The sequence below is a fragment of the Crocodylus porosus genome, unplaced genomic scaffold (assembly GCF_001723895.1).
Source record: "Crocodylus porosus isolate Cpor-Errol unplaced genomic scaffold, CroPor_comp1, whole genome shotgun sequence".
Taxonomy (NCBI): Eukaryota; Metazoa; Chordata; order Crocodylia; family Crocodylidae; genus Crocodylus; species Crocodylus porosus.
Window position 1 is genome coordinate 15,339,727 of NW_017728917.1, and position 25,317 is coordinate 15,365,043.

The 25,317-nt window shown below is 50.8% G+C and overlaps 2 protein-coding genes across 2 annotated transcripts in view; both read right to left on the reverse strand.

The window, feature by feature from the left end:
• Positions 1-2,904, reverse strand: part of IMPDH2 (inosine monophosphate dehydrogenase 2) — an 18,196-nt gene extending 15,292 nt beyond the window's left edge. Inside the window, exon 1 of the mRNA XM_019536999.1 lies at positions 2,837-2,904. Within this exon, the coding sequence (XP_019392544.1) occupies positions 2,837-2,904 (68 nt within the window). The remainder of the gene's footprint in view (positions 1-2,836) is intronic.
• QRICH1 (glutamine rich 1) lies at positions 2,902-24,934 on the reverse strand. The gene is made up of 9 exons (XM_019536771.1): positions 24,580-24,934; positions 13,305-14,324; positions 8,498-8,675; positions 7,593-7,747; positions 6,568-6,682; positions 5,413-5,521; positions 5,069-5,220; positions 4,571-4,661; positions 2,902-3,797 (listed from the first exon to the last, which is right to left on the reverse strand). The coding sequence occupies exons 1-9, from the start codon at positions 24,886-24,888 to the stop codon at positions 3,605-3,607; spliced, it is 2,322 nt and encodes a 773-aa protein (XP_019392316.1). The 5' UTR covers positions 24,889-24,934; the 3' UTR covers positions 2,902-3,604.
• Between the last annotated feature and the right edge of the window lie 383 nt (positions 24,935-25,317).

Genomic DNA, 25,317 nt, shown 5'->3' on the forward strand with positions numbered 1-25,317 from the left:
AGCCGCGCCACGCGGGGGCTTCCCGGTGCCGCGGGCGGCCCTGCTCCTGCCGGCGCTGGGCAAAGAGAGTCGGACAAAGGCTGCAGGGAAACAATTGTTTTATTTCCAAGCCGATTACAAAGAGCAGAGATCAAAGGAACGTAAAAAATAGTCAAGTGCATCTTGCAAACCACCTGCGGGAGCAGTAAGGCGGGCGAAGCCGCCAGGGAGCGCGGAAGGTCACTTTGCGGGAAGCTGAGGGCAGGGGCTGCGGCCCCGGGCGGGGGCTGCATGCTCGCTGCGAGGCGGCCCCAGCACCAGGCCTGTCCTGCCCTATCTGCCCCGGTGCGGCTTCCTCCACCAGCCCCTGCGCGGGTACAGGGACACGGCCCCTCTACAGGCTTCCCCCCACCAGGGGAAGCCCGCCTCCAGACTGAGCACGCGGCCTGGGCCGCTGCAGCCTTAGGGAAGCAACCCGCATCTTTAGAAAGAAAGCAAGGGTCTAAGGGCACAGCAGGCCCCGGGGCAGTTAGAGGTGGCAGAAGCAGTACCACAGGACAGGGCCGTATGCAGGTCAGACATGACGGCGAGGAACGTGCTCAGGTCAGTCGCGCTTGCTATGGTTTCTCCTGGTCCAAACGCAAGAGGGACGCGACACAAAGGCAGCCCGCCTCAGCTTAGCCAGCCAGCCAGGGACAGAAAGCCGAAACAGCCCCTGTGCAAGCCAAAGCAGGGGCCCAACGCCTGGAGCAGAGACCTCCGCAACAGCCACGTGACTGGTACCCAGTGCACTCACGCTGCAGCTCTTACAGGAGGAAGCAGCAGACTAGTTTGCACCATGTAACTAGGAACAGCCTTCCCATAACCAGGCTCACAACTCCAGGCCACAGCACTCTGCTAGGCTCGCCTAGGAGCCCTTCTGGGAGACATGATCTCAAGAAATAAGGTGGATCTCAAACTGGATCCACAGCCACCGGCTAGAGACAGGTTCCAGAAAACCCACCCATAGATCACAGCATATCGGTAGTCTCTAAAACAAGGAGTGAAAGGGGCATGGCTGCCCTCCACACAAAGGTCAGAAAGACAAAGGTGAGCAATGGAAAATGCGCAGGTCAGGAAGGCAAAACCCGGTGAGGTGTCTGCACAACCCCCTGTGCCTGCCAGCACCCCAAGCTAGAGAACTCGCTCAAGACAGATGGGAATCCTACTCGGGGTCTCTTCCACTCTTGCACCCGCACCAGAGTAGTGCAGAGCAGTGGCTTTGTGCAGCAGGGTGTACAGTTTCAGCACACAGAGCTGCTGGCAGGTCCCTGCTCCTTCCAAGCCTGCACCTGCCCTCACTGCTCTATTTCTAGCCTCTCATGCTTGGCAAGTGGTTTCAGGCTCTTGCAACATTGCATTATCTACGTGGTTTTCCAAACCAGATATGGGACCATCCCATCTGTTCAGCAGGTCGCAGGGAACAGAAGTGCTCCCCTGCACTCCTGGTTTTTATCTTTGCGCTGCTCTCAGACTGATCGCCCTGGGCCTGCATGCTCTGAAAGCCAGGCAAGCTGCAGCTGCATTCTTGCACAGCCTCCTGGGCATGCCACCCCCTCAGCCAAGTCCTTCCTCTCAAGGTCACTGGGTTTCTGGGCAGGAGGCAGGATAACTCCCTCTCAAATCCAGCCAGCATGAGGAACAGAGCAGTGGGGCCTCTAAGAGGCCCGCTCCGATCACCAAACCACAGGGAGGGAATAGAAGCATCTTGCAACCAACTGCAGCACATCACTGACACTGAGAGCCCCCAGCCAAATGGACCACACTGCTTGGGAATGTGCTGGTCTCTCCTTCCCAGCACAAGCTCAGCCAGACACAGCCTCTCCCTACTATTAGGTGGGATGAGCTATACTTGGGGAGGGAAGAGGGAGCTACTTACACTACCATTCTGCTGCTTGCTTTGGTCACTAACCAAGGGAGAAAGTCCACTTCAGCGCATGGCAGAGCTGGCCTGATTTCCCATCCCCTGACCACAGCCCTCAGGTTCTACTGCAGCAGATTCCTCACTATCTTGTTCCTGGGCACATCTGATAGCACCCCAAACTCTTCCATGCTGTACACCTCCTTGTCTAACACAGACAGTACGCGAGGGCCACTCCTAGCTGAGGGCTGACATCTGCCCCAGCATGAGTGACCTACAGGCACAGAACAAGAGCACACGCTCTCCTTGCTATTGGGAACAGGGTGGTGACCAGTGGGAGCCTCCAAACCTGACCCCTTCTCAACTCCAAGGGAAAAGCTTTCGCCGATTCCAGCACATCTCAGAAACAAGACGGGGAAAAGAAGGGCAAAAGAGAAGAGATTCAAGAAACTAGAGTTGTCTCCATGTCCCAGCAGCTGGAAGCATGGTTCACTCACACCTCACTACGAGCACAGCTGTCTGTCTACCTGCCCACAGCAAAAGAGCAGACTTCTGGTGACTGATGTGAACAGCAGCAAGGCAGGGGCTGTGGACTCAGTTTAAACAGGGACCACTGCTGACGTTCCAACCTCCAGGGCTGTCACCTGGGGCAAGCCAGTGACATAGTCTGTGCAGTGCTCGTCTCCCTACCCCATCAGCCATCACACAGCTCATCTGCGTAGAGGAGCAGTCACCAGGGGCAGGACACTAGACATGCCAGTAATCTTATCTGGGAGAACGAGCCCTGTGCTGGCAGCCTGACACTGAGGTCCGATCAGCAAACCGGCACTTCCAAACAGCTGATTTACTGCGTCAAAGAGTAAAACCGACCCAAGACACAAAACAGAGGAGGACATGGCATCCCCACAGGAGGGGTGGAGGGAGAAGAGAGGCCCAGAACAACCCGGTGAAACTAACCTTTTGCAAGCCCCCCTCTCGTGGCTCTCACTCTCTTCCCCAAATAAAGACACGTTGTTCACCGGCATGTTGAAAAGACGTGCTCGTCATTCTTAATAAACAACTAGAGTAAGAATACATAAGAGAAACAGCGTGGTATCTTTATATGATACACAAGTGTATGTTACAAGAATTCCATCAGGCACGGGAGCCTCAAGGTTTAAGGCCTCAAGCTGGGCCAAAAAAAAAAAAAAAAAAGAAATGCGTGGTAAAGTTTTTACTTTTAACATCTAAAAATGTCACTTAAAGGTTTGAATAGAAATTGTATTTTTAATAAATCATAATTGCAGTTCACTCTCCTTCTCATTCTCCAGGGCAACGGCGATGCACCGTCCAAATGCGAGGTCAGAAGAGACACTCGCCTCTTCCCACAGCGGGGCAGGTCCAGCCCTCATTCGCTCTGCTCGTGATCTGAGGAGACGCTGAGCCCCAGCCGTCCTGGCCAAACCCATGGTTCACGTCTGTTTTCCACATCATAGAAAAGCCAGTTGGCCAGCAGCTTTCTGCAGCTCCCTGCACACAGAATTGGCCTCCACTGGTGCCACAGTTCAGCATGTTCGGTAGGAGACACAAAGGGTAGGTTTTCCTTTTAGATTCTTTTAAAGAGAAGAAGCCTAAAAGGGCTTCATAACTACACCAATAAAAAACAAAATGTAGGCATCTCCTTTAGTGTGAAAGTCTGTACAATCCATCCTCGCCCCCCCATCCCCGTCCAGCCAAGACGGATGCCTAGTGCATGGTGCTGGCATTAGCCACCGCGATCGCTTCCTGAATCTCTCGTATCACCAGGATCCGGGTGAGCATCTGTTCCATCTGCTCTCTGCTGATGGGCTGGATGGAATACCAGATAGGGCTGTTGGGGGCTACCACGGGCTCTGGAGTCAGGTAGAACGTGTCATTCCGGCCTTTCACGCTCTGGGGGCTGTACGGGGAAAAGCAGAAACAGCCAGGCTAGCAGGGAACGCTGGGTAAGCACAGCCCTGCCTGCCTGGGCCTCTCAGGACCCGGAGCACAGACAGCAGCTGAAGAAAGGCTAAACTGGGCAGCCATGGAGCCTCACCCATGTTACCCAACTACTTCCCCATGTTGTTTGTGGCAGGCAGGGAGCTCCATCTGGATAGCTCAGCTCAGCCTTTCAGGTGGGCCAAGACTAACATGAGGGCCCCCCTGATGTGGGAACGTGTTTGCTAGCACACGGCCAGGAGGGAAGTAGCAGGCCATAAGGGCCTGTTTCTCTTTGTAAGGTAGTTGTACAGAAACAGGCTGCTCTGCTTGCACTGCGCCATTCAGGAGCATGCACAAACCCAGCCACCAGGGACACAGGAAGTTAGTTCTCCTGATTTCAAAAGCCAACTCCCGTCTGAAATGGGAACTGCACCTAGAGGCAGACAGCTCAGCAGAAGTAGAGGGTGCTTCCGGCAGGGCATCTGCGCTGTGCCGGCACTGTAAAACCCTCCAAGTCAGTGCACACATCAGGACTGAGCCCCCCTCTAAGAGCTGAGCAATTGTGATGAATACAGGGTCAGAGGCACATGCATCCCCTCATGCAACATAGCCACGTAGGTGACCTTGGTATGTCAGCAGAGGCCAAGCCAGGGGAAGACATCCTGCACTGAAACAGTTTAAGGTGTAGCTTATATCTGCATTTGCACATGATGGGCCAGCCCATGCACAGCACAGCCCAGAAGCGCTCACCATTTGAAGAGGTAGAAGTCATAGAGCTTTATCGGACACCTCAGAGGGTTCTCGGGATTCTCCGTCTGCTCTGCATACATGTCATCTGTAACTGCAACCCCCGTGCAGGCAGTAAGACCCGGTGCAGGGCCTGGCAGGGCCCCGGTTTCGCCACTGGATGTTTGCTACCCTTTCCCTGACAGGCAGGGTCACAAGGTACCGCTACCAGAAGGCCAAAAGAGCCAGGTGGCTGCCCTGCCCCACAGCATCGCAGGCTTGCGAGCTGTGGGAGAACCTGCTTCATGCACGAGGCCACTGGCTTCAGCTCTACAGCCTAGTTACCACTGTCCCCACCCAGCTGCAGCCCGAAAGGCAAGAGGCCTTGATGCCAATTCAGTGACTTTGTGAGGACAAGAGGCTGTATTCCCTCATCACCTCTGCATTTCTATTGGACTACTCCAAATAGGAGTTCACACATTCCCAAACCACATCCACTTCTCCCCTCCGCGCACACACTACCTTTCTGGCCTGTCTGGTGTATACCAAGTGCCTTCAGATACCGGATACTTGTGCTCTTATCCTTGGGGTTGGAAGGATTCTTCTTCGTCTGCCTTAAGACCTTGGAGAAGGCCAACTTCATATGCTGATCTACGGTTTTCAAGAGGAAGTACCTGTGCAGCAGCGGGGGACACAGAACAGTGCACCGTGACAGAAGGCAGGCACACTACACTTTCCTGGGTGAGAGGTTGGCTTTGGGGTCCCCCATCCAACCCACCCTTGTCTGGATTCCTCACCGCCTCCCAGCAGTCCTGGAAAAGATGCTGAAGGCTCCGCCTTGCAAGCCAGCAGTCCCAAATACTTACTTGGTGTTGAAAAACATCAGCGTAGTGAGCAAAGTGGAAGGGGAATGGGCTCCCAGCTGCTTGCACTCCCACAGCATCTCCTCAGTCACGTGACTGGGGAGGACGTAACCTGCAGCGGTCAGAAGCCAGGGTCAGCCCTGTGCAGTTACAGCAGGAACAGGAGAGGCGCTCCCAGGGAGGGGACCACCCCTGAAGGGTGTGGGGGCTGCTCAATGCCCCCGTTCCACCACCAGAACCGTGAGGAACCTTTAGGAATACATGAGGAGCAGACGCAAGGAGGAAGGACTCCACCTGTATACCACAGCCTCTGGTGCTGCAGTTTCCCACACCACCACCCAGAAAGGGCAGGAACATGCACCTGAGCAACTTCGCAATTAATGTCCAAGTCCAGTGCAGATCCTTCCAATCCAACAGCACACAAGAGCCTACAAGCTGGCACAGCAGATTCAGCCTGGGGCTGAACGCATGCTTGGACACCTGAGCAAGCCTTTGATTCCTCAGGCCTTTTCCTGCTCAGCTGTTTAGAGAGGAGGAGCAGCAGCAGCCTGGATGGCAGTGCGTACCGCACAGCCATGGACTGGCTCAAAGAACAGAGCACGCAAGTCAGAGGCAGATGACAGACAAAAGGGGCCTGGAAACTGCCTTGCCAAGCAAAACAAGTCAGAGACCAGGCAGCCCTGAACACCTTTGCTTAGGCGGAAGCAGGACTGCAAGCACGTGGGGATGCCCTAGTCTCTACTGCAGCACTGGCAAAGCTAGTTCATGCATAACTTGCTCCTTTAGCTGTTGCCCAACCACTCTACTGTGAACGAAGAGTTTAGCAGCCACAGCCTGCTGGCTGGACACTTCCAAGGCTCCGCCTCACGCCCAGGAAGGCTGCAAAACCCTCTGCACTTCAAAACTAAGAGAAGCTTTCAAACATGATTCTGGTGTCACTGCTGGATGCTACTAGCTCCAGTCTCCCAGTAGAGGTACCAAAGCAACATACCACTGTAACTCAGTGTCAGGGAGCTGAGCTTGGAAACAGCCCACGTCAGCCTGTTTCTGGTGGGTAAGATGCTGGCCATTATGAGGCAGCAAGAGTCCCTCTCTGCTTCGTAGGCCAGCATGTCTCAAGAAGCTCTTCCTAAAACAGGGCAACCTAAGTGCTCTTACCCAGAGGAGTGACCCGGGGCTGCACATCCTTGAGAACTTCATGTAACCACTCGGTGAACCGTATGTAATAGAGATCTGAGAAGATGTCGTCCACTCGGCCGTTTTCAAAGAGATACTGCAAGAGACATTCACAAATGGTCCCAGGGAGTGGTACTGAGCATGCCCCTCAGAGAGGACCTTACTGCAGGATGGCATAGGCTCCTGGCAGCCCCAAGGCTCAGGTGCCAGGCAGATATACATAATGCCTGCTATAGACCTACTCTGCTGGAGAGGGATCCCCAGGCTACCCCTGGAGTATAAAGAGATCCCTGTAGCAAGGTCAGCATGCCAGAAATCATCCCAATTAATGTTGTGTGAGTGGGTGTCACAAGGAAGACTTGCAAGCAAAGCATATGGCTTTCTACTAGGCCACATTTATCTGGAATTTACACTGAAGGAACCTCTTTAAGGTAGGAAGATGCTTTTGCTTTATGAAAGTCCTTGTGTAGCATGCTTGGCCCAGCCAGCTGCAGGAAGCACCTCATAGGCATTGTGCTTCACTGCTCCTGTAGCTCTGTCAGAAAACACACTACTGCTGCAAACAGTCACTGTTCCCTACACCAATAGAGACAGGTTTGTTTTCAAGGTCCAGTTAGGCCACATGTGAACCAGCGACTTAAGCAAGTCCAAACCTAAACCCCGAACTTCAGATTTTGCTTGAAAGACCTGACACGTAATTTTCACCACATTATTCATTTACAATTATTACTATTCCTCCCCAGCCCCCCTCACTAGGATTTAAAAGGACACTAGTTATGGAAGCCTTTGATCATAAAAAAAACCTAAATAGCAGGTATGGAAAACCACCCAGAAGCATCTGCCTGAGTTTTCTGAGACATTTCAGTCTATGAAATCTAAACCTGGGGAGTGTGATATTCAAGGCAGTGGCCCATTTTCTTGGTCTGACGCAGAGCTGCCAGCGCACAAGCACTGACCAGTGGACACGGTTCCACTGTGCACAGGATGTGCAGTGAGACACCCCCTACCTTCTGAATGCACAGGAAGATGTAGTAAAGCACATCTGGGTCGTAGGGCTCGCCATCTCCATTGCGAGCCTCTCGTGTCATTAAGCAAAGCCCGTAATTCAGCTCAGCCACAGCCGAGGAGATGAGATCTTCCTGGAATCTCAGCAGCTGGCGCCCTGCACACAAAGCACAGCAACAACAGCGTCAAAGATACCCCACAGCATGACCTGCCATCCTCCCAACTGGCCCATCTCCCCTTCCCAGCACAGCCCCAGCACTGCATGCTCTTCAGCACATGCAACAGTTGAGGTGATGGAAGCATTAAGCACTTGTACATCTGCTCACAGGGAAACAGGGGGGATGGAGGAAACTGACAACAGCTCCTGCTTTTAGGATCTGCACTGAGGCCTTGGGCAGCAGTGAGGGCAACTATGGAACAGTGCTTGCTAACTCTTTAGGACTCAATCAGAACATGAGGCTACTGTGTTCCAGTAACTGGCACCCATCTACCACAGCTCTATACAGCCTCTTCGCACTCACTGAGCTAGCTCAGGCTAGCTGGCTCAGGCTGGAATTCAGATAATCCTTGGAATGTTCCAGGATGCAACTGCCAAGGAATACAAATCATTATTAACAAATGTAGCTTGAGATCTCAAACTGCCTTCACCTTCAAGGAGGCAAGGAGGACAGGAGGGAGCACTGTGGGTGGTTACACTGAACTCGAAAACAGTCCTTAAATAAACAAAACAAAACATAAAAAACAGTCTCAGGGGAGCTGAAAACACTAAGGCCAGATCAGGAGAGTCAGAGAGCTACACGAGTTTCAACCCCATTAGCTCTTTTCACCTGCTACAAATCTCCCCGTAGATAACATTCTAGTGGTGAAAGAAAAATGAGACTGATGTATGTGAGGCCACGACACTTACTGCCGATGGGAGCTAGCCTGTTCTGGGCTTCCTTCTCCAGCTCTGCATTCTTGGTCTGTGCCCAGTTCTTCCACACTTCCAGCCCTTCTTCTGGCTTCAGAGAGTTTGGAAGCAGGAGTTCAGGTGAAGGCTGAGGCTGTGGCTGCGGCTCCACTTCTGCTACCTGAACAGTTTGAGCCTGTGAAAGAGAGTCACCGCAGTCACATTTGCTCCAAGACACTTACTACCAAGCCAGAAAAAAAAGTACAGCTGTTCTATTTGCTTGCTTGTTGGTGCTGAACACTGGAGCAAAGGCATTTATCTTTGCAAGTCACGTAGCACCATGCCCTCTCCTGCTGCTGCGGCCACCATACATATGAGCCTGCACAGAGCACAACACTGCTGTCATGTCTGTTCTGGTGTCGTGATCATGCAAGCTCGCTCCCCTGGCCCCAAGAACACCTGCACTGCCACTCCAAGCAGGGGCTGTAGAAACTGGTTGGTCCATCTGCACAACCTGACATTCTAGGCATGTGTTTTAAGCCAACCTTATAAACTTGCAGCCCAGGTTTGCAATTCATCCATTTCTAAAGGAAAAACAAGCTAACCAATGCAAATGTGAAGAGGTGAAAATTTGGGTGCGCTGGTGCTCCTGCAGAGACTCAAACCCAGAGGATCTTGCCTCTCCACTCTGGGTCAGACTGACTGCTATATTTGGGGTCAGGAAGGAATTCTCCCCTGTGCGCAGACTAATATGGACTGGGGTGGGGGGGGCGTTGCCTTCCTCCATAGTGGGATCTCTCACATATATTTTAACCACCTTAAACACTGGTTGCCATTGTCCCCTGCTTTACTGGTGGCAGGACCGGATGCTCTTGGTGTCTTTGTGGCTGTGCGACAGGGTTGACTGTGTAGCTTTAGCAATAGCTTAGACAAGGGTTTGCAAGAGCTGCTTTGGACAGGGATGATCCTGCCTCAGGCAGGGAACTGGCCTGCAGAGATCTCCTATGGCCCTACTTCCCCATGGTTCTGTTGTCTGTGTTAGGGTAAAGCCCTCCAACCTTTCCCCCTGCTGGCTTTGGTGACTGATGAGACATGGAAATGATTAGTTTCTGGGCTCGTGTCCCATGGCTCACAGGACAGTGGGACAACTGGCTTGGCCAGGCGTCAGGCATGCAGAGAGGAGGGTGCCCTCTGCTGGGCAAGAGTGGCAGAGCAGCGACAGCTCTGGAGAGATGCCTGGGAGCAAGCCCCAGTCCCATCCACTTCAGCTGTGCTCCAGGGTGTGGCACTTATGCCAACACATGCGGTGTGAAAGGGTCAGGTGCCTGTGGCAGCAGAGGAGCCCAAGACACACCACCAAGGCTGATCCTCTCCTAGGGAGCACCGCTCACACTGGACGCCTGAAGGACTGAATCCAACACAACCACCCTAGGTCTGTCACCTCATGTGAACAGCACAAATAGTACCCAGCACCTGTGCTCAGCTCAGAGATGACCTGAGCAGGGTGGGGGCCCAGGGCAAATCAATGGGGCCCACCCGTGGATGCAAGGAAGCCAGCAGCAGATGCAGGGGTGGGGGTGCTGAGTGGCCGGATGCGAAGCTGGTTGCGGCAGCGTGGAGTCACTGTGGCTGCTCCGCTCAGCTCAGTGGGGCCCCCCCAAAGTGCACGGCCTGGGGCAGATGCCCCGATTCAACACCCCCCCGCCAAAAAAAAGGACGGCCCTGTGGGTACTACTATCCTGCTGACAGCCTTCTCCTTTGTCAGGCAAGGCCAGGATGCCCAAATTGTCCAGCATCACAGCTGTATACAAAAACAGACAGGAGGAACAGTGACACCCTTAGACCCTAACCCAAGCCTTTATGAAGGCCCCTTCCTAAACGGAGGGAGAACCTGACAGCGTCCACCACTAGAAGCTATCAGCTGCTGAGCACCAGGCTCAGAGCAGCATGCCACCAACGAGCTGCTTCTTCCGTGCAATGGCAGCTGCCTTCGTGACACTGACAGAGGGCAGGTCAGTCTCGCTTGCACAGGTTGGCTCACTGCACTGCTCCCCTTGACCTATTCATGGACTTGCTGCCATGTTCTGGGTGCAGCCTCTGATAGGCCATAGCACCTTCCTCTTCCCACTGGACCTCTGAGCCCCAGACCTTGGTCACCTCAAGTTGCAACCATTCTGTCCCAGTACGGTGACCTCTCTGCCCAGGGGGACCTGAGCTACACAGAAAGAGAGGTACTTCCCTGCCCTCCTCTTCCTCCTGTGCAAAACTGAAGGCTACAAAATTAAACACAAACTAGATGTTGAGGTGATGAAGGACTGTAACTCATCTCACTTTTCCTGAGAGGTAAAGAGAACAGGTGCCCTAGCCATCGCAAGGCCCTACTGTACTTGCAGTCCTGTCGAGGAAGAGACGAGGGGACTGACCTGTGCGCAGAATGTGCAAGACTGGAGGGAAGTTTGTGCTATAAGCATTTTGCAATTGGCTCAGTGAAGTACGTGTCCTTGCTGGTGTTACACCTGCAGCCTTTCAGGATACTGGTGCTGAACACTGGAGCTGCCCACAGGACTCCCACGCAGTAAGAAGTCAAAGTGCTGAAGCCCTGCTGTCATCGTGCACAAGTTCAGACAGATCGACTATGCCAGGGCCAGCTCTCCTGCAGCAGTTATCTGCACAGCGGCACCTGCAGGACTCTACAGCAAGGTGCTCCCTTCACTGACAGCACTCTGCTGTTATCCTCAGGGCACTGGGATGAAGCTAAGTCACTGCAGAGCTGCTGTCTCAGGAAACATGCGACCTAAGGGTGAAGCAATGCCAGACTTGTGCAGGCTAAACCTGCTTCTTTAGCCTGTCCAATGCTGTGCCTGTGCTCCTCATGGAAAGAAAAAACATCCACTGCCACTCAGCCTGGCAGGAGGAGACTGCTGGCTTGCTTCCCACGATTACCTCACAGCCACTCTCTGCTAGGCCTAGGGCAGACAAACAGGCTGGAGTCAATGCAGCAAATGACTGCCTTGCTAGGATTCCACCCTCCTAGCACACAATGCACCTTGCCTAGGCAGCAGTGGCAAGGGGGACGCTGAGGCCAGGCACCAGGGCAGAACGGCACAGTCACAACGCAGGTCTCTGGAAGACCCAGGGAGCTCACTCCACACCACAGCAAGCCCCTCAGCACTCCCACAACAGTACACTGCCTGAGGGAGGCTGGCAAGGCAGGACTTGCACCCTTCCTCAGGAAGGACCCTTCAGGACACGGCTGTCCAACTGACATCACAGGCCACACGCAGCCTGCGAGAGGTTAATTTGCAGACCACGAGCTCCCACCCACTGCAGCGGGTTCTCCTGGCTCCCTCTTCCTCCACCAGCTTCTACTTCCTGCCCCCCATTCTAGTGGGTGGCAAGGCGTTGCGCAGCCTGCAGCGTTGCGCAGCCTGCAGCCAGGGAGCTAAGGGAAGGGAGATGTGGCTCACTAGTCCAGCCCCCACTGGTGCAGCCGGTGGGGTTTGCAGACTCTGAAGCTGGACAGCCTCGCTACATGATAGCTACAGTGGATCCTGGGACAATCTAACAAGGCCAGAGCTTAGGCAGGGCAGTCTCATCCCTCTGCCTGAAACTAACAGGTTGCCCTCCAGCCCCAAGGATTACGCTGGGCCCTTCTAGTCTAAACATGGCTGGTGAACCACTGGGCAGAGCAGCAACCAGACTCCCATGAAGCCCAGCAGGGCCAGCATCATCTTAGGAAGCTGGCAGGCTGCCCAGCTGATGCCTTGGCCTTATACAAGAGGAAGGTGCACCTGCCATCCCTTGGCCCTACAGGGCCAGGAGCGACCCTCCACTTTTTTAATTACCCTCCTCTGTTATAGAGTACCCCCTGTTTGATCTAACATTTATGTTGGTTGGCTAGGGCCGTTTTCACATAACAATTGGGTACGGCTATGACAAGAGTAATTACTTTTCATTATCTCATCTCAGTACCAAGACAGTAATGCACACATGCACATGTGAAGGAGGGTGGAATCCTAGCAAGGCAGTCATTTGTTGTATTCCGCAGGATTTGAGGGATTTTGCTTGGTTTTCTTGGGTCTTGATTGTTTCCCACCAAAGAAAGGTCACATTGAGACTTGTAAAGGGTTTTGGCCACCAACTCCAAATATCGCCTTTAATACAGCAATGCATTTGGCCATGATATACGCCACACTGCTAAAAGGATGCTGTTCAGTTTCCAGGGTTCACTTGTGACATCTCATCTTTCCCAGCTCACATTTACTGGAAATGGGGCCTGCTGTACACAGCAGTGAGGCTTGTTCCAGTCAATCAGCTGTCAAACCCTCAGCTCTGAAGCACTTTTAACCTGCCAAGCATCTAGCGGTGCTCCCAGAGCCAAGTGATTCGCAGTGACTTGCAAGGCAGGTAATGTCTGCTGCACTTCAGGACTTCCATTCTGGAGGGCTGTAGCCTCCCAGCGCAGCCCTTACAACCATCCAGTTCACAAACTCAGAACAGAAGTGGTCTCACGACTCTGAACTCCTGCTATTTAATATGGCAGCTCTGAGCTGGTGCTTCATGCCACTACAAAGGCAAGCCCAACAGATCTACCTCCATCACTTGGAACCTGGTCCAAAAACTGACAGGCATGTGACGTACATGGAAGAACCAATGCAGGCTGCCATGCCAAGATTATTGGGCTGCAAAAACATGGGTGTCCTGTGCTGCCAAGGATGCCTTCTGACAGATGGCACTGCTCCTTCCCCACCACATCCATGTCCTTAAATCACAGGATCACAGAATCATAAGTCAAGGGCAGACATGCAGAGATGGTCACACTTACCGAACAAGTCACTTGCAACTGCTGCTGCTGCTGCCCCTGCTCCTGGGGTGTGGGTTGCTGCTGCTGCTGTTGCGGGTCCCATATGTGCACTGTCTGCGCCGTGTTCTGGTATGTCCCTGCCACGGCCTGCACGGCCACAGGAATGTGGATGTTGCCATTCATGAACTGTGCTGGGAAGAGTGAATTGGCAAGTGTCTGCACCACTTCCTCATGTGAGTTCTTCACAACAGACGTGCTCCCCACCATCTTCTCTTTGTCGTCCTCCAGCTTCACAGCAGCCAGCGTTGTTGGCGAGCCACTGACATGGACGGCATTGTAAGCCTCCTGGGGGATGGCAATGTGGGTTATGTTTTGCTGCTGGAGGTCACCACGTGGCTGAGCAGAATAAACAGGGATGGTCCAAGTCTCTCCAGTGGGGCTAGTAATGGTCCCAGTGGCACTGTAGAGGTGGGCACTGTCCACTGTTAACAAATCCGGCCTCAAAGACACATAGCTCTGCTGCTGGCCCTGGGGAATGGCCAGCACTGTGGCAACAGGCTGCCCCGAAATTGCATATGATACCGTAATCGGCATATCCACTTTGCGCTTCTTCACAGGCTGCAAGACGCTGGCAGTGCTGATGCGGCGCTCCCCCTCCCGTGGGGAGCCCTGCTGGGAGGGTGGAGGTGACAGCGCCCCCACGGTCTGGATCTGGATCTGTTGGCCCCCTGCAATAGCTTGTCCTGCCACCAGCTGGGCCTGGATCTGCTGGTGCTGTATATGCTCCTCCTGGATCTCGGCAGCCTGGATCTGCTGGGCCGTCTGCACGTGCTGCACCTGAATTTGAGCCGCCTGCAGCTGCGAGGGGCTTGGGCTCTGCAGAGCCTGACTCTGGATGGTTTGTGATGCCTGCTGCTGAGCCTGGCCCTGGATCTGCACCTGCACCTGGATTGGCTGTTCAGAGGCCTGGTGAACAGTGAGCTGGGGTGAGAGCTGCTGGGCGGAGACCTGCTGTGGTGACTGCTGGACCTGGACTTGCACCTGTAACAACAAAGAACCAGTCAGTGCAAACCAGAACTCCCGTACCAGGAACTTACTGTGGCTGCCAGTGCTGTTCCAGACTGCTGGGGGGGCAGTGGCTGGCTTGGCTCTTTCACACACAAATGCCAGGCAGCACTGTTGGAGACAGAATGCCAAACCACATGCATCTAAGACCCCAGCCTGGCTGGCAGAAGGAAACACCTATCAGGATCTACTCAACATTAGAGAGCAGTGTCTATCCCCCCCCGCCAGTGTAGAGGCACAGGCCACACACAAGCTGCATCACTTCCCCAATAAGCGCAGCCTGTAAAAACAGACTGCAGAAGAACATCCTGCAAAACGATTCACACCGACAGGACATGCAGCACTGGAGGCCCAGCTCCTTTCATCACAAATTAAAGGGCATTTCTGGTATAACTGCATGAATTCTGCTGTTAACATTTTAATACCTGCCTTACTGTCAAAGCCCCAAGCTGCCATACTTTTCCATTCATGGAGCACTGCAAGAACAAGGCAACAGGCTCCTTTCTCCAAGGGCCTGAGCCCCAGAAGTGACTGTAAGGTCCCTCGACATATGGCGTGCACTAAGAACACAAGGTAAATCTCCTGGAGAGGAGCAAGGCATAAGCCTACAGACCCGAGGGCTCCTTACCCAGCCTTGGAACTAACATCAGCACTAAGTGGGTAGGTGTCGTACATATGCTGCAGATTAAAGAGGCACTGTTATGTCAAAGGTTTCTTTAAAACTTTTAAGTTACCATCACCACAGGCCATCAGAAGTGGAGGCATCCCCAAGCCTGGTCAGCTATTGTACTGTTTGGACAACAGACAGCTCTTCCAAGTGCCGTATGCTTACCCAACAACAGAGAGCACGGATTCAAAACAGCACAACGAAGATCTACACTTAACAAGCAGCCCAGTCTCTTTCTCCCAAGGTTAGGGTGCCACTCAAAGATACATCTCTGCATTAAGATACCTACTCCTTATTGAGAACAGCTTTTCACAGATGCTGACAAGCTGCCAGGAATCAGAAGAGCCCAGAGGTCAGGGGCTGGAGAAAGCAAACTCCTCTTCTGCTCGTTTCAACAGGAAACTCGAGTTCCTGGGACCAAGAGTAATTTACAGTCCCCCAACTGATTTTAAATAGCTGACAAAGCTCTTTCTGCCCTGCCCTGCCCCCATGTTTCTGGATTCCTCCCATCTTCCCAAATAGAGGAGTAGCCACTATCAAATCGGAGCTTCGCTTCACCTACAAGATTCTTCACATCTTCACCCTATCCTGCAGATCTGCTGCTTTTACATCGCTCCTACCCTGTGCTCCAACACCAATCCCCAGCATTGAGCATACAACTGTCTTCCTCTCCAATAAAGTACCTCCATGCTACCTCTAATACAGGCATGATTCTGTTGAAGAATTAATCTGCATGGTCCCTCTCCTACCACAATGCATACAAGATGCCAAGAACCCCAGTGATGGCCCACTGGACAGGGATGGCAGAGTTAAGACCCTTTCCTGTTTGGAAGTAGTAGTTCATTTATGCAGCTGCCCAAGCATGTTCTCCTCACTCTTGCCCTCCCCTCCTCTCCCCACATTTACTCCAGGAAAATGCCAACATTAGCTATGTGAGGCAGGTGTCTGGCCCCACCTTGTACATGAGGCCAGCACTGCCCAGGCCTGGGGAGCCACTGCAGCACAGTCTGTCAGGAAGGCTCGCTTTGCTGGCTCAGAGTTCCAGAAGTCTTAAACAAAACTGCAAGGATTACTTTGCATCTAGTTGCCATGGAGAAGTGGGCTTGGCAAGGATGCATTGGTCACAGCTGATCTACAAGTGCTGCTGTGCTGAGGTGGAGCTAAGGCTCTTCCCAGGAAGTGCAGTGAACTGTGTATCCCTAGCATGGGACAGGAGCTGCATGCAATGCCCTGCAGCCCAGCTGACAGGCATTTGATCCACTTCCTGCAAAATCACAAGCAGCATTCCACCCTCAGTGGACAAGAGCCCACAGCTGCCTCAGTGACAATGCTATCAGGCAGTTTATTGAACAGAAGGAATCACATCCACAGCTAACATTTCATGGTTTGCCACTTTTTACTCACCAGCATCTCTCATCTACAGTTTCTTGCCTTCTACACAAAATGGGAAAAGTCTAGGCCTACTGGCCTCTTTAGGGCTCTTCTGAAAGATCAGACTAACTCCACTGAAAGTGCCTTCCAACTGTACATCACAGCCACTGCCATGCTCTTGGAAGACCCACCCTAGACAAGTGCAGACTAAATACCACCTATTTGTGCATAACCTCTTAATATACAAAAGGTGGCCAAGTTCTGACCCTAGGGCAAGCCAGAGACCAGCAATACACAGGCACAAACAAAGGAGTATCCAAAAACCCAGGTCTCCTATGCTTCATATTATGCAAGAGCAGGAATTTTCTGCTTGCATTCTCCCATGTACCCCTTCCAATTTCTCAGGTGCCGTGTAATGAAGGGGTAGAGGCCAACAATGAAAAGAAAGGCCAGTAGGCTCTGCAGGATTTGGGGCAGACAGAAGTACAGTCAGGGCCCAAGAGCATCATGAGTTGAAAATCTAGTTCTTTTTGTGCTTCATTTGCAGAGGGAACCCAAGCCTTCGGTACACTTAGGTTTTCTGTGCCTCTCTTGGTTCTCAGACTTCTGTACCTATATTAGTCCCTAGAGCAGTGATTCTCAACCAGTGCCACCAGAGCCTTTGAAGGGCGTCTCCAAGGGCGAGTAGGGTTCTCTGGATAGATGTGATATCTTTTATTAGATATATTTTATTAGACCAAATAAACAGTCAGAAAAAAGTTCTTTGCAAGCAGGGAGGTGTGAAGAGATAAGCAGATAAGGGCAGGCAGAGGCTCTCCCCGCCTGGGCAACCCCCTGCCCCCACTGCCTGGGCACCACTGCAAGGAGGTCAGCATGGCTATATATTGCAAATTGGCTGCCACTCAATTTGCAAAGTTATAGAAGAGGCCTCGAGTCCGAGGAGGTTGAAAACCACTGCCCCAGAGCTAGGCTTCGTTTAGTTCAGTGGAGAGAACAGGCTCTCTCTTCCTGCAGGTGGTGCCAGCCTGGTCTGTACTACAGTGCAGACCTGCAGGTGATAAAACTACTGCTTTTAAAACAAAAGCAGTCTCCAATCCCAGGAGCAGGAAACAGCACAGTCAGCATTCCCCCACTGCAGTTTCCACGTGTTAGAGCCTGATGCCAAACGCAACAAAAGCAATGGGGAATTTTCCTTAGCTTCAACAGGTGCAAGAGCAAGCCCAGGCTGCACATCATCTTCCCCCACCTAATCCCAGGGAAGTCCCAGCCACTGACTACATCTGCACATTTGAGGATACAGTTTACAAAGCACTCTGGATAGCCAGAGGCAGGGCCCATGCAGAAGGGAAAATGACAAAGAATCATGCTTAAGGAGTTACCAGGGTGCTGTTACAATTTCTTTGCAGTCAAAGGAAACTCTTAGCCCACTGCTAACTGTCACCACCTTGATACGGTCTCTCACTTGACACCGTTGGAGGACACTGAAGTTACCCTGACTGTGCTCTCTGCTTCTTCCTTATTGCAGACAGTGTTCAAAATGTTCCCTTTCCAACAACCCTGTACTGTAGCAACTCACTGGACCAGATGTGACTAACACTGCTTCTCCTGTCAGCAACTAGTGAACGATACAGGCATTCATGCTGAAAAAGCTCCCAAGTCTTATCAACCCAGGACCCAAGCTCATCAGACTGGCCTCTTACTGCCTTGCCTTTCTGGAAATCGCAATATATTCAGTGGAGGAGTGACATGTTCCTTAATAAACAACGGCACAGAATTCCATGGCTGACTACGAAGAGAAACACTTAAGCCTCTTCCAATCTTCAAAGCTAAATCCAGTGCAGGAAAAGCCTAGTCTTCAGATGCCTGGCATGGGACTCAATGGGCTGGGAGTCTGGAAACAGCTGTTCCCATCAGGCTACCAAGCCTACCTGCACTGAGGGCCAAGCTGAAATGAATCTCAGGTCATGGACTCGATGATCTTCCGAGGTCCCTTCCAGCCCTAATGTCTATGAAATCTATGAAATAAGTACAGCTGGTACTGGGAACTCTTCAGGTGCTGAAACTCAGCCTTTTCCCAGGACAGAGCAAGACAAGTGCTGTAGTAAATAGAAGTGATGCTTTCTGCAGGCTTCAAAAAACCTTCACATTCTTTTGTATTAAGCTCACCCACACATTCTGCAAAGGCTACTTTCATCCCTCCAGACCATAAGACTTCTTGAGGAGGCCTGTCTTATGCTGTGTCTGTGTTTAAGTCAACGCGAGCAACTTGGTTATTATAATTAATATTTATTAGGGGACTATTTTTTTTTGTAATTTTAAATTATGTCAAGGGCACCTAGAACATGTAGGTATGTTCCTTTTTATTTTAGATTTTTCTATGCACTAAAGATATCTTTGAAAAGGAGATAAAAACACTTAGTTTAGAGTTTCACTGAAGTGGCAGGAACCACACTGAAGATGCTATAGATGCTTTACTGGAAGTGCTTTACCATCTACCAGAGTGAACAAGACCTGAGGGAAGCGTAAATCTCAGACGCTGACCCATTGCCACCTTGGGTTCTGAAAAGGGGGGTTCTTCTCTGCCCAGTATCAGAACACTGCAGCCCAAGCTGTGCTCACAACTGCAATCCCTCAAGCCCACTACCTTGAAAAAAAAATCAGGCTGCAAGCTATACCCAAGGGCAGAATGTGATCCTCTACATAGGCCTTCATGACTGCTTCTGACATGCAAACCAGACAAAATTCCAGCTCCCTCTCAAAGCTGGTGGTTATTTTTTTTCCACTGAAATTTGATCCAATTCAGAACCTATGCAGGGAACATCTCCCAAGTAAGAACATGACTTCTTTCTCTCCTTCCTTCTAAAAACAGCAATACTCTTGGCCGTAATGATACTAATGGTTTTGGAAAAGCTATGAAATTTAATAGGAAATGCATCTCCTATGAGAAGACCAGGTTTAGAAATTTTGAAATTATTTAGGTGGATAAAGGTATCATCAACAGAACTAACTAGTGAAGGGAACATATGCCCTCATATTTCTTCGTGACATCATGCCCTTCTATGGAGATGAAGGGGTCTAGGGTCTTTTTTAACTTCTCAGATGACTCCTCTCTATCCTCCATTTCCAGATTACTTCCTGTTCTCCTGCAGTGGGTCTGAAATCAGGGAACAAATCTTATTCTTCTTGGGTGAGGGCTGAAATAGTGAGCAATGGCACTAACGACCTACCAGCAAATCTGTTAGTCAGGAGATGAGCGAGCAGGGGTGTCTGTGCCTTTTCAGGTGGTGGACATCTCACCCTTCCCTATCCAGTTATACACAAACATGAATAAACTGAACAAAATGACCCCTGTGCACCACTTCAGACTTCCCTGAATGTATCAAGAGGCAAAACTGCATTAGTGACTAGCACAATGATAACAATTTCTGCAGCCACAGAGATGAAAACCAAAGTCAAGACCCTTGAAAGTTTCATGCCGACAGCCTGCTACTAGCGACAGGTATCCTAGACCAGAAGGGAAAACCATCTTTCTGCTGTTGTCGTATATATGAACAGTAAGAGTGTGACTAAGTGTTACATCCAGAGCGCCCCCACGCAGGAGCTAAAGGATGCCCAGCCATAAGATTGAGAGCCTCTGAGTCTGAGCTGCCACTTCCGTGAGGCTCTCCAGGTTTGCTATTCCAAGGTGAGGATGTGAACAACTCACCCACTGCAAACGGTCTTTTAGGTCCATCCCCACCTCCAAAAGGCTTATTCAGAATTGATCTTGAGAGCAGAGTGGAGGTCAAGAGGGCTCTGTGTGCACAACACATTCAGTAAACAACTCATTGTTACTGTTCTCAACTCTCCATCAGGGCATCAGCTCCATGGATGCTCAGTCAGAAGCCATCTCCCTGAAGAGGTGGGCTAAGGATCCCTGCCAGTCCAATGGGACTGAAGTGCTGTCCTGTCAGAACCAGCTCTTGGTGCAGGATTGCAGGGACAGTGATTTGCAGAGGTGCGAATTCAGCTTCATAACTGCAGCCCCAAACCCTAGCAGTAGTGCAGGTAAGGGAACACTGTGGACCCCTAGCTGAAGGAGCTCCAAAACACCCTGGCACAGGCATGACTAGTGCAGAACATGACTAGGCACTTTTACCCACATAACCTTAAAGATCCATCTTATCTGTAAGGCTTTCTCCAGTGGTCACAGTGTACTGAGCCTTTTAAGTCAGAATTCCAAGTAGAGTAGCTACTCCCTCTACAATGAAATGTGCCTTCCCCAAGACAAGTGTGAGCCTTTGAAGCAGGTAGTAAAAGGCAGAGACAGACTGCAACCAATCACACAGAGGGTGAAGCCCAAGTATCACTTGTCTGCCCTACACAGGCATACCTTGGAGATATTGCGGGTTCAGTTCCAGACCACTGCAATAAAGCGAATATCGCAATAAAGCGAATCACACAAATTTTTTGGTTTCCCAGTGCATATAAAAGTTATGTTTACACTATACTATAGTCTATTAAGTGGGCAATAGCATTATGTCTAAAAAAAACAATGTACATACCTTAATTGAAAAAATACTTTATTGCTAAAAAATGCGAAGTGAGCAAATGCTGTTGGAAAAATGGCGCCGATAGACTTGCTCGACGCAGGGTTGCCACAAACCTTCAATTTGTAAAAAACGCAATATCTGCGAAGCGCAATAAAACAAGGTATGCCTGTATACTAAGTGGGTTGCTCAGCAGCACTTGCAGGACTTTCTTTCCTGCCTGACACTGAAGACAAAACCTTCAGAACAGAGGTCAAGCAGTGGGGCAGAAGAGAGTAGTTATTCAAATGGCCCTTCTACAAGGCTGGTAACAAATTCAAGCAGTAGGAAATGTTAGGCTCGTGTATGGGACAGTACGAATTCAACAGGATCCTTTAAGAACACACATCAGCAGGTGGACAAGTCGCTGGAAATTTTCCTACAAATATGGCTATGCAAGCTCATTGTTGAAGCAGTCCCAAGTGCAGCTAGGAATGCCCAGACAGGCAAAAGAAAAGCAAAGTAACTGCAACACAATCAAGGCTTCTCCTTTAAGCACATCTTTTAACTCTGCTTGAGTTAGCAGGGTAACACTGCAAACTCACACTCATAATAAAATCCACGCGTTAGAGCAAAGCCCAGAGTTCAGGTGTGTGTCTGAGGTTTGGTTTGATCTAGTATCTGCAGGTACACTCTCAGGGGGCAAGGTTGTCACTCAGCTGCACTCCCAAAGAGGGATCACCTCCTCACACAAGGGCTGATCACATTGCACACCAAACAGGGTTGAGATCATACACAGGCTGCCATCAGAAACATGAGAGGAAGGGGTGGGGGGAATTAGTTTTAGGAGATCCAAGATGTGCTCCTCGCAGCAGATTGAGGATTCTGGCTATCATCACCCAGGCAGCAGCTGAGCACTACCTTCAATGGCTCTGAAAAGTGGATGCAGAGGGCCACAGACTGTCAGGTCTAATACACAAAGAAAGAAATCCCACTGGACTGGGAGAACCTGAAACCTGTCCTAAAGTAGGAATGCCAATGTTCAGGGCTTCTACAAAGTACCTTAGAACCCCAGAATGGACAACAAAGAATGATTCTCTGCGTGCATGATAAATCCAAGATGTCTGGGAAAGGGCACTGGTCTCCCACAAGACAGAAACTATTCCTGCTTTAAAGCTGAACTCTTTAAGAGCCAGCTGTCCACATACAGGCAGCCCTGCAGGCCCTGACACAGTGTGCAAGCTACAGCCACTGTCCAGCACTAGGTGCACGCTCAAGAATTTGACATGAGCCCACAGTGACAAAGAGGTGGACGTAGGCATTTTAAACAGCAGGCCTCAGACCAAAGCAAAAGAGCTGAGTGCAGGAGCTAAAGAAAATCACAAACAATGCTGTTTGCTCCCACTTGCTGGGGTCCCACCCAAGGCACATGTCCTCATTTTACTTGGGGGGAGGGGGATCAGCTTCTGGCATCCGTTGCAAAACTGTTATTTTCAAGGGGGTCAAGAGCTCCTTTCCTGGAAGGAAAGGGGTTATATCCCCAGTGAAGAATTTCCAAGGTCCCACTGGAAGGCTTTGGTGCACACTGGAAGGCTTTTGGTGCACCGTTCTCAAGGGAAGTGGCAGAAGATGGAGGATGGGGAACTATCTTCCTGCTTGTCTGGCATCTCCCAGCCCCCTCAAACCAGCTCTTTGGACACAGCCCACCTCCTCTTGCTAAGGCAGGTAAGCATGAAGATGAAGCAAATGTAGATGCTAGCATCTTTGCTAGCAGACAGACCCAGAGGCTGCATAAAAATAATCGTATGGAGATACTGGATTCAAACCAAGCCATCTGTGAATTCTGCGGCTTTGGAGAAACAAGAGCCTAATTTGTTGTAGAAAGGTAAAACCTATTATTTTAGGTTCAGTCTACAGAGAGACCTGAAATCTGCAGCCAAGCATCTATGAAAATTACAGCTGTCAGACACTTCACAGCTATACTGGAGGTCCTCAGCAAATACCTAGCTATCACTAGGCCTTCCTTGGACACTGAACTCCTGGATTTTGTCCTTTGGGATGAACTGGGCCATGCAGTTTTGCCAGGCTGTGACAAAGCATTGGAGTGTTCTGCACCTCAAGTGCTTCTGCTGTGGCTGCTTTGTCAAAGCTCTATTCTTGTAACAGCTGTTACAACAACTGGAGATTTGGCACCCCTGCACAGAGGTTTAAGCAGGTTCACTCCCCACACAGATAGCTATCACTTTCTCCTGGGGTATGAGGCTGGAAAAATAAGTTTATTCTTTTCTTTTGGATCAGACAGAAAGAAAGCAGTTTCCCAGAAATCAAGGCAGCAGAAGGTGGTTCCTTCTACAGCTATTACTACTTTTCTCTTGATTCTCCAAAATGTAGGTGTACATGATTTCTGCACAAGGCTGGCACTGAAATCCCTAATGCTAGAGCTGTGTGACTTGTGTTCCAGAAGGTCCTGGTATCACTCAGGAAGTGGATAAGATACCAGGAGGGGATACAAAGAAGCCAAAGAGTTTGACTCAACACAGTCTCTGGACTCAGGACTGATAATGGCATCAAGTGCAGAGTCTGATCTAGGGGATGTCCAAAAACACTGATGACTCTTGGTTCTCCTGCCAGCTGGGTCTAGCAGGAACAGATGAATGATTAAACACGGGTACAACCTCACACTCATCGGGATAACTAATATCTTGAGAAACCACTGGCTTCATGTCCACTTTGATCAAAGTACAGAATTCTTGCTGGAGAAACCTCTTCCCTCCCTACTTTCAGTGGGCTCTGAGGGACCACTGAATTGTGCTCTTTGGTTGCATCTTTAGGCCCTGGAGAGAGCTTCAAGGGTTCTTATGAGGCCCCTTTGGGGAGGATCCTCTCTAGCCTGGGAAGCTGCACTACAGGAGGCTCAGAGGCTACACTATTTGTACCTGGGAGTTCTCCTTTGGAAAAGGTCTCCTGAACTCATGTGCTGCGCTATCAAGAATGAAGTCCTTGGCCTTTTTTGATAGCATCTGGCAGGCATCACAGCCACGGGCTGAACATTCATCCTTAAGGGATAAGTAGTACTGCCTGGGCCCAGTAAGAAGTGGGGGGGGAAAAACAAGGGGGAAAAAAACAAAAAACAAAAACAGAGCAAGGCGAATGCCCAAGGACATTTTCTTAGACTAATCTTACCACCTTGGGTCCAAAGTGACCCCCAAACCAGGAAGATTTCAAACCAAATCAAGAAGCTACAAAGCAAAGATGTCTCAAGTGAATCCTTTGCCTCTAGGAATGATTTTCTGACAATTATCAATGGGGAGAGAGACGCACGCTTGGTTCTGTAACCACTCCAATGAACACACACAGAAATGAGCAGAGAGCGGAGAGACCTGGGGTATTTATAGCTGCTTCCTGTGGAATGCACATGCCAAAACCACTACTATTTCTCCAAAGGGTTATACCACTACATCCACAGCTTCTCCTGGAGCAGGGCCCCAGGGCGCAACTTCACGAAGACACAAACAAGCTTCTTACAGGAAAGAGAAATAAGACTGGCATACATAATACTTGGCATCCAAATAGCAGGGGTTTAAAATGCTGGACTGGTTTAAGCTGTGGCTCTAGATGCACAGGTTCCTGCAACGCCAGCCTACTGCTGGATGCATACAATGAAAGGGATGACTGAGACACTTACCTGGACCTGCTGTGGCTGCTGAACCTGTATCTGCTGCTCTTGCTGGGTTTGCTGCTGGACACTGGTTGTAACAGGACAAGCGAGTTCAAGCAAAGACCCAGCTACTTCTGTGCTGTCCGTGTAAATGCAGTTGCCACCCTGCTGATATACCATCGTGGTAGTGGCTGTCTGCTGGAACTCCTGTAGAGCTTCAGGCCCCTTGGAAGCAAGGGAGTCCAGGAACTCCTTCATCCTGTGCTGAGGGATTGTTCGCGCCTTCACACGGATGTATTCTTCAAAGGAAATGGTGTTCTCCAGGGAATTATTCATATTGCAAGGTCCTCAGGATTCCTTAACAAAGAGAAATTTGAATACTTTAATGGTTATACTGTACAAGAACATGAGCAAAGTCGGTGGCAAAACACAGAGTGGAGCCCTGCCAGGTAAGCGTGCATACCCTGAAGCCTTGCAAGGCAGGAGCTGTAGTGTTAAGGTACCATATTTCTTTAGACAGTAGTCAGTCCCTGGTTAACTGCGATAGGTCTGAACAGAGTTTTCAGACTGCCAACTGGAGAGGGGAAAGAAAACAGCAGCGAGAAGATTCCAGGAGAGAGGAAAAGGAGGTCTGGAAACAAGGGGATACCAGCAGCAGCCTGTGTGAGGAGGACATGCATGTGAGGTGAAGAGAGAAAAAGAAACCTGGAGAACAGGAAGAGAGTGAGGGCAAGAAAAACAGAGCAAAAAATCCACTTGAGAGCT

What these genes read in the sequence shown, in the direction of transcription:
- QRICH1 (XM_019536771.1), bottom strand. Translation starts at nt 24,888, where the DNA reads ATGAATAATTCCCTGGAGAACACCATTTCCTTTGAAGAATACATCCGT. An exon ending in AGCAGCCACAGCAGGTCCAG is followed by an intron (nt 14,325 to 24,579) that starts GTAAGTGTCTCA and finishes TTGTTGTTACAG; the next exon opens with GTGCAAGTCCAGGTCCAGCA. An exon ending in GACTTCTACCTCTTCAAATG is followed by an intron (nt 3,798 to 4,570) that starts GTGAGCGCTTCT and finishes TTCCCCGTACAG; the next exon opens with CCCCCAGAGCGTGAAAGGCC.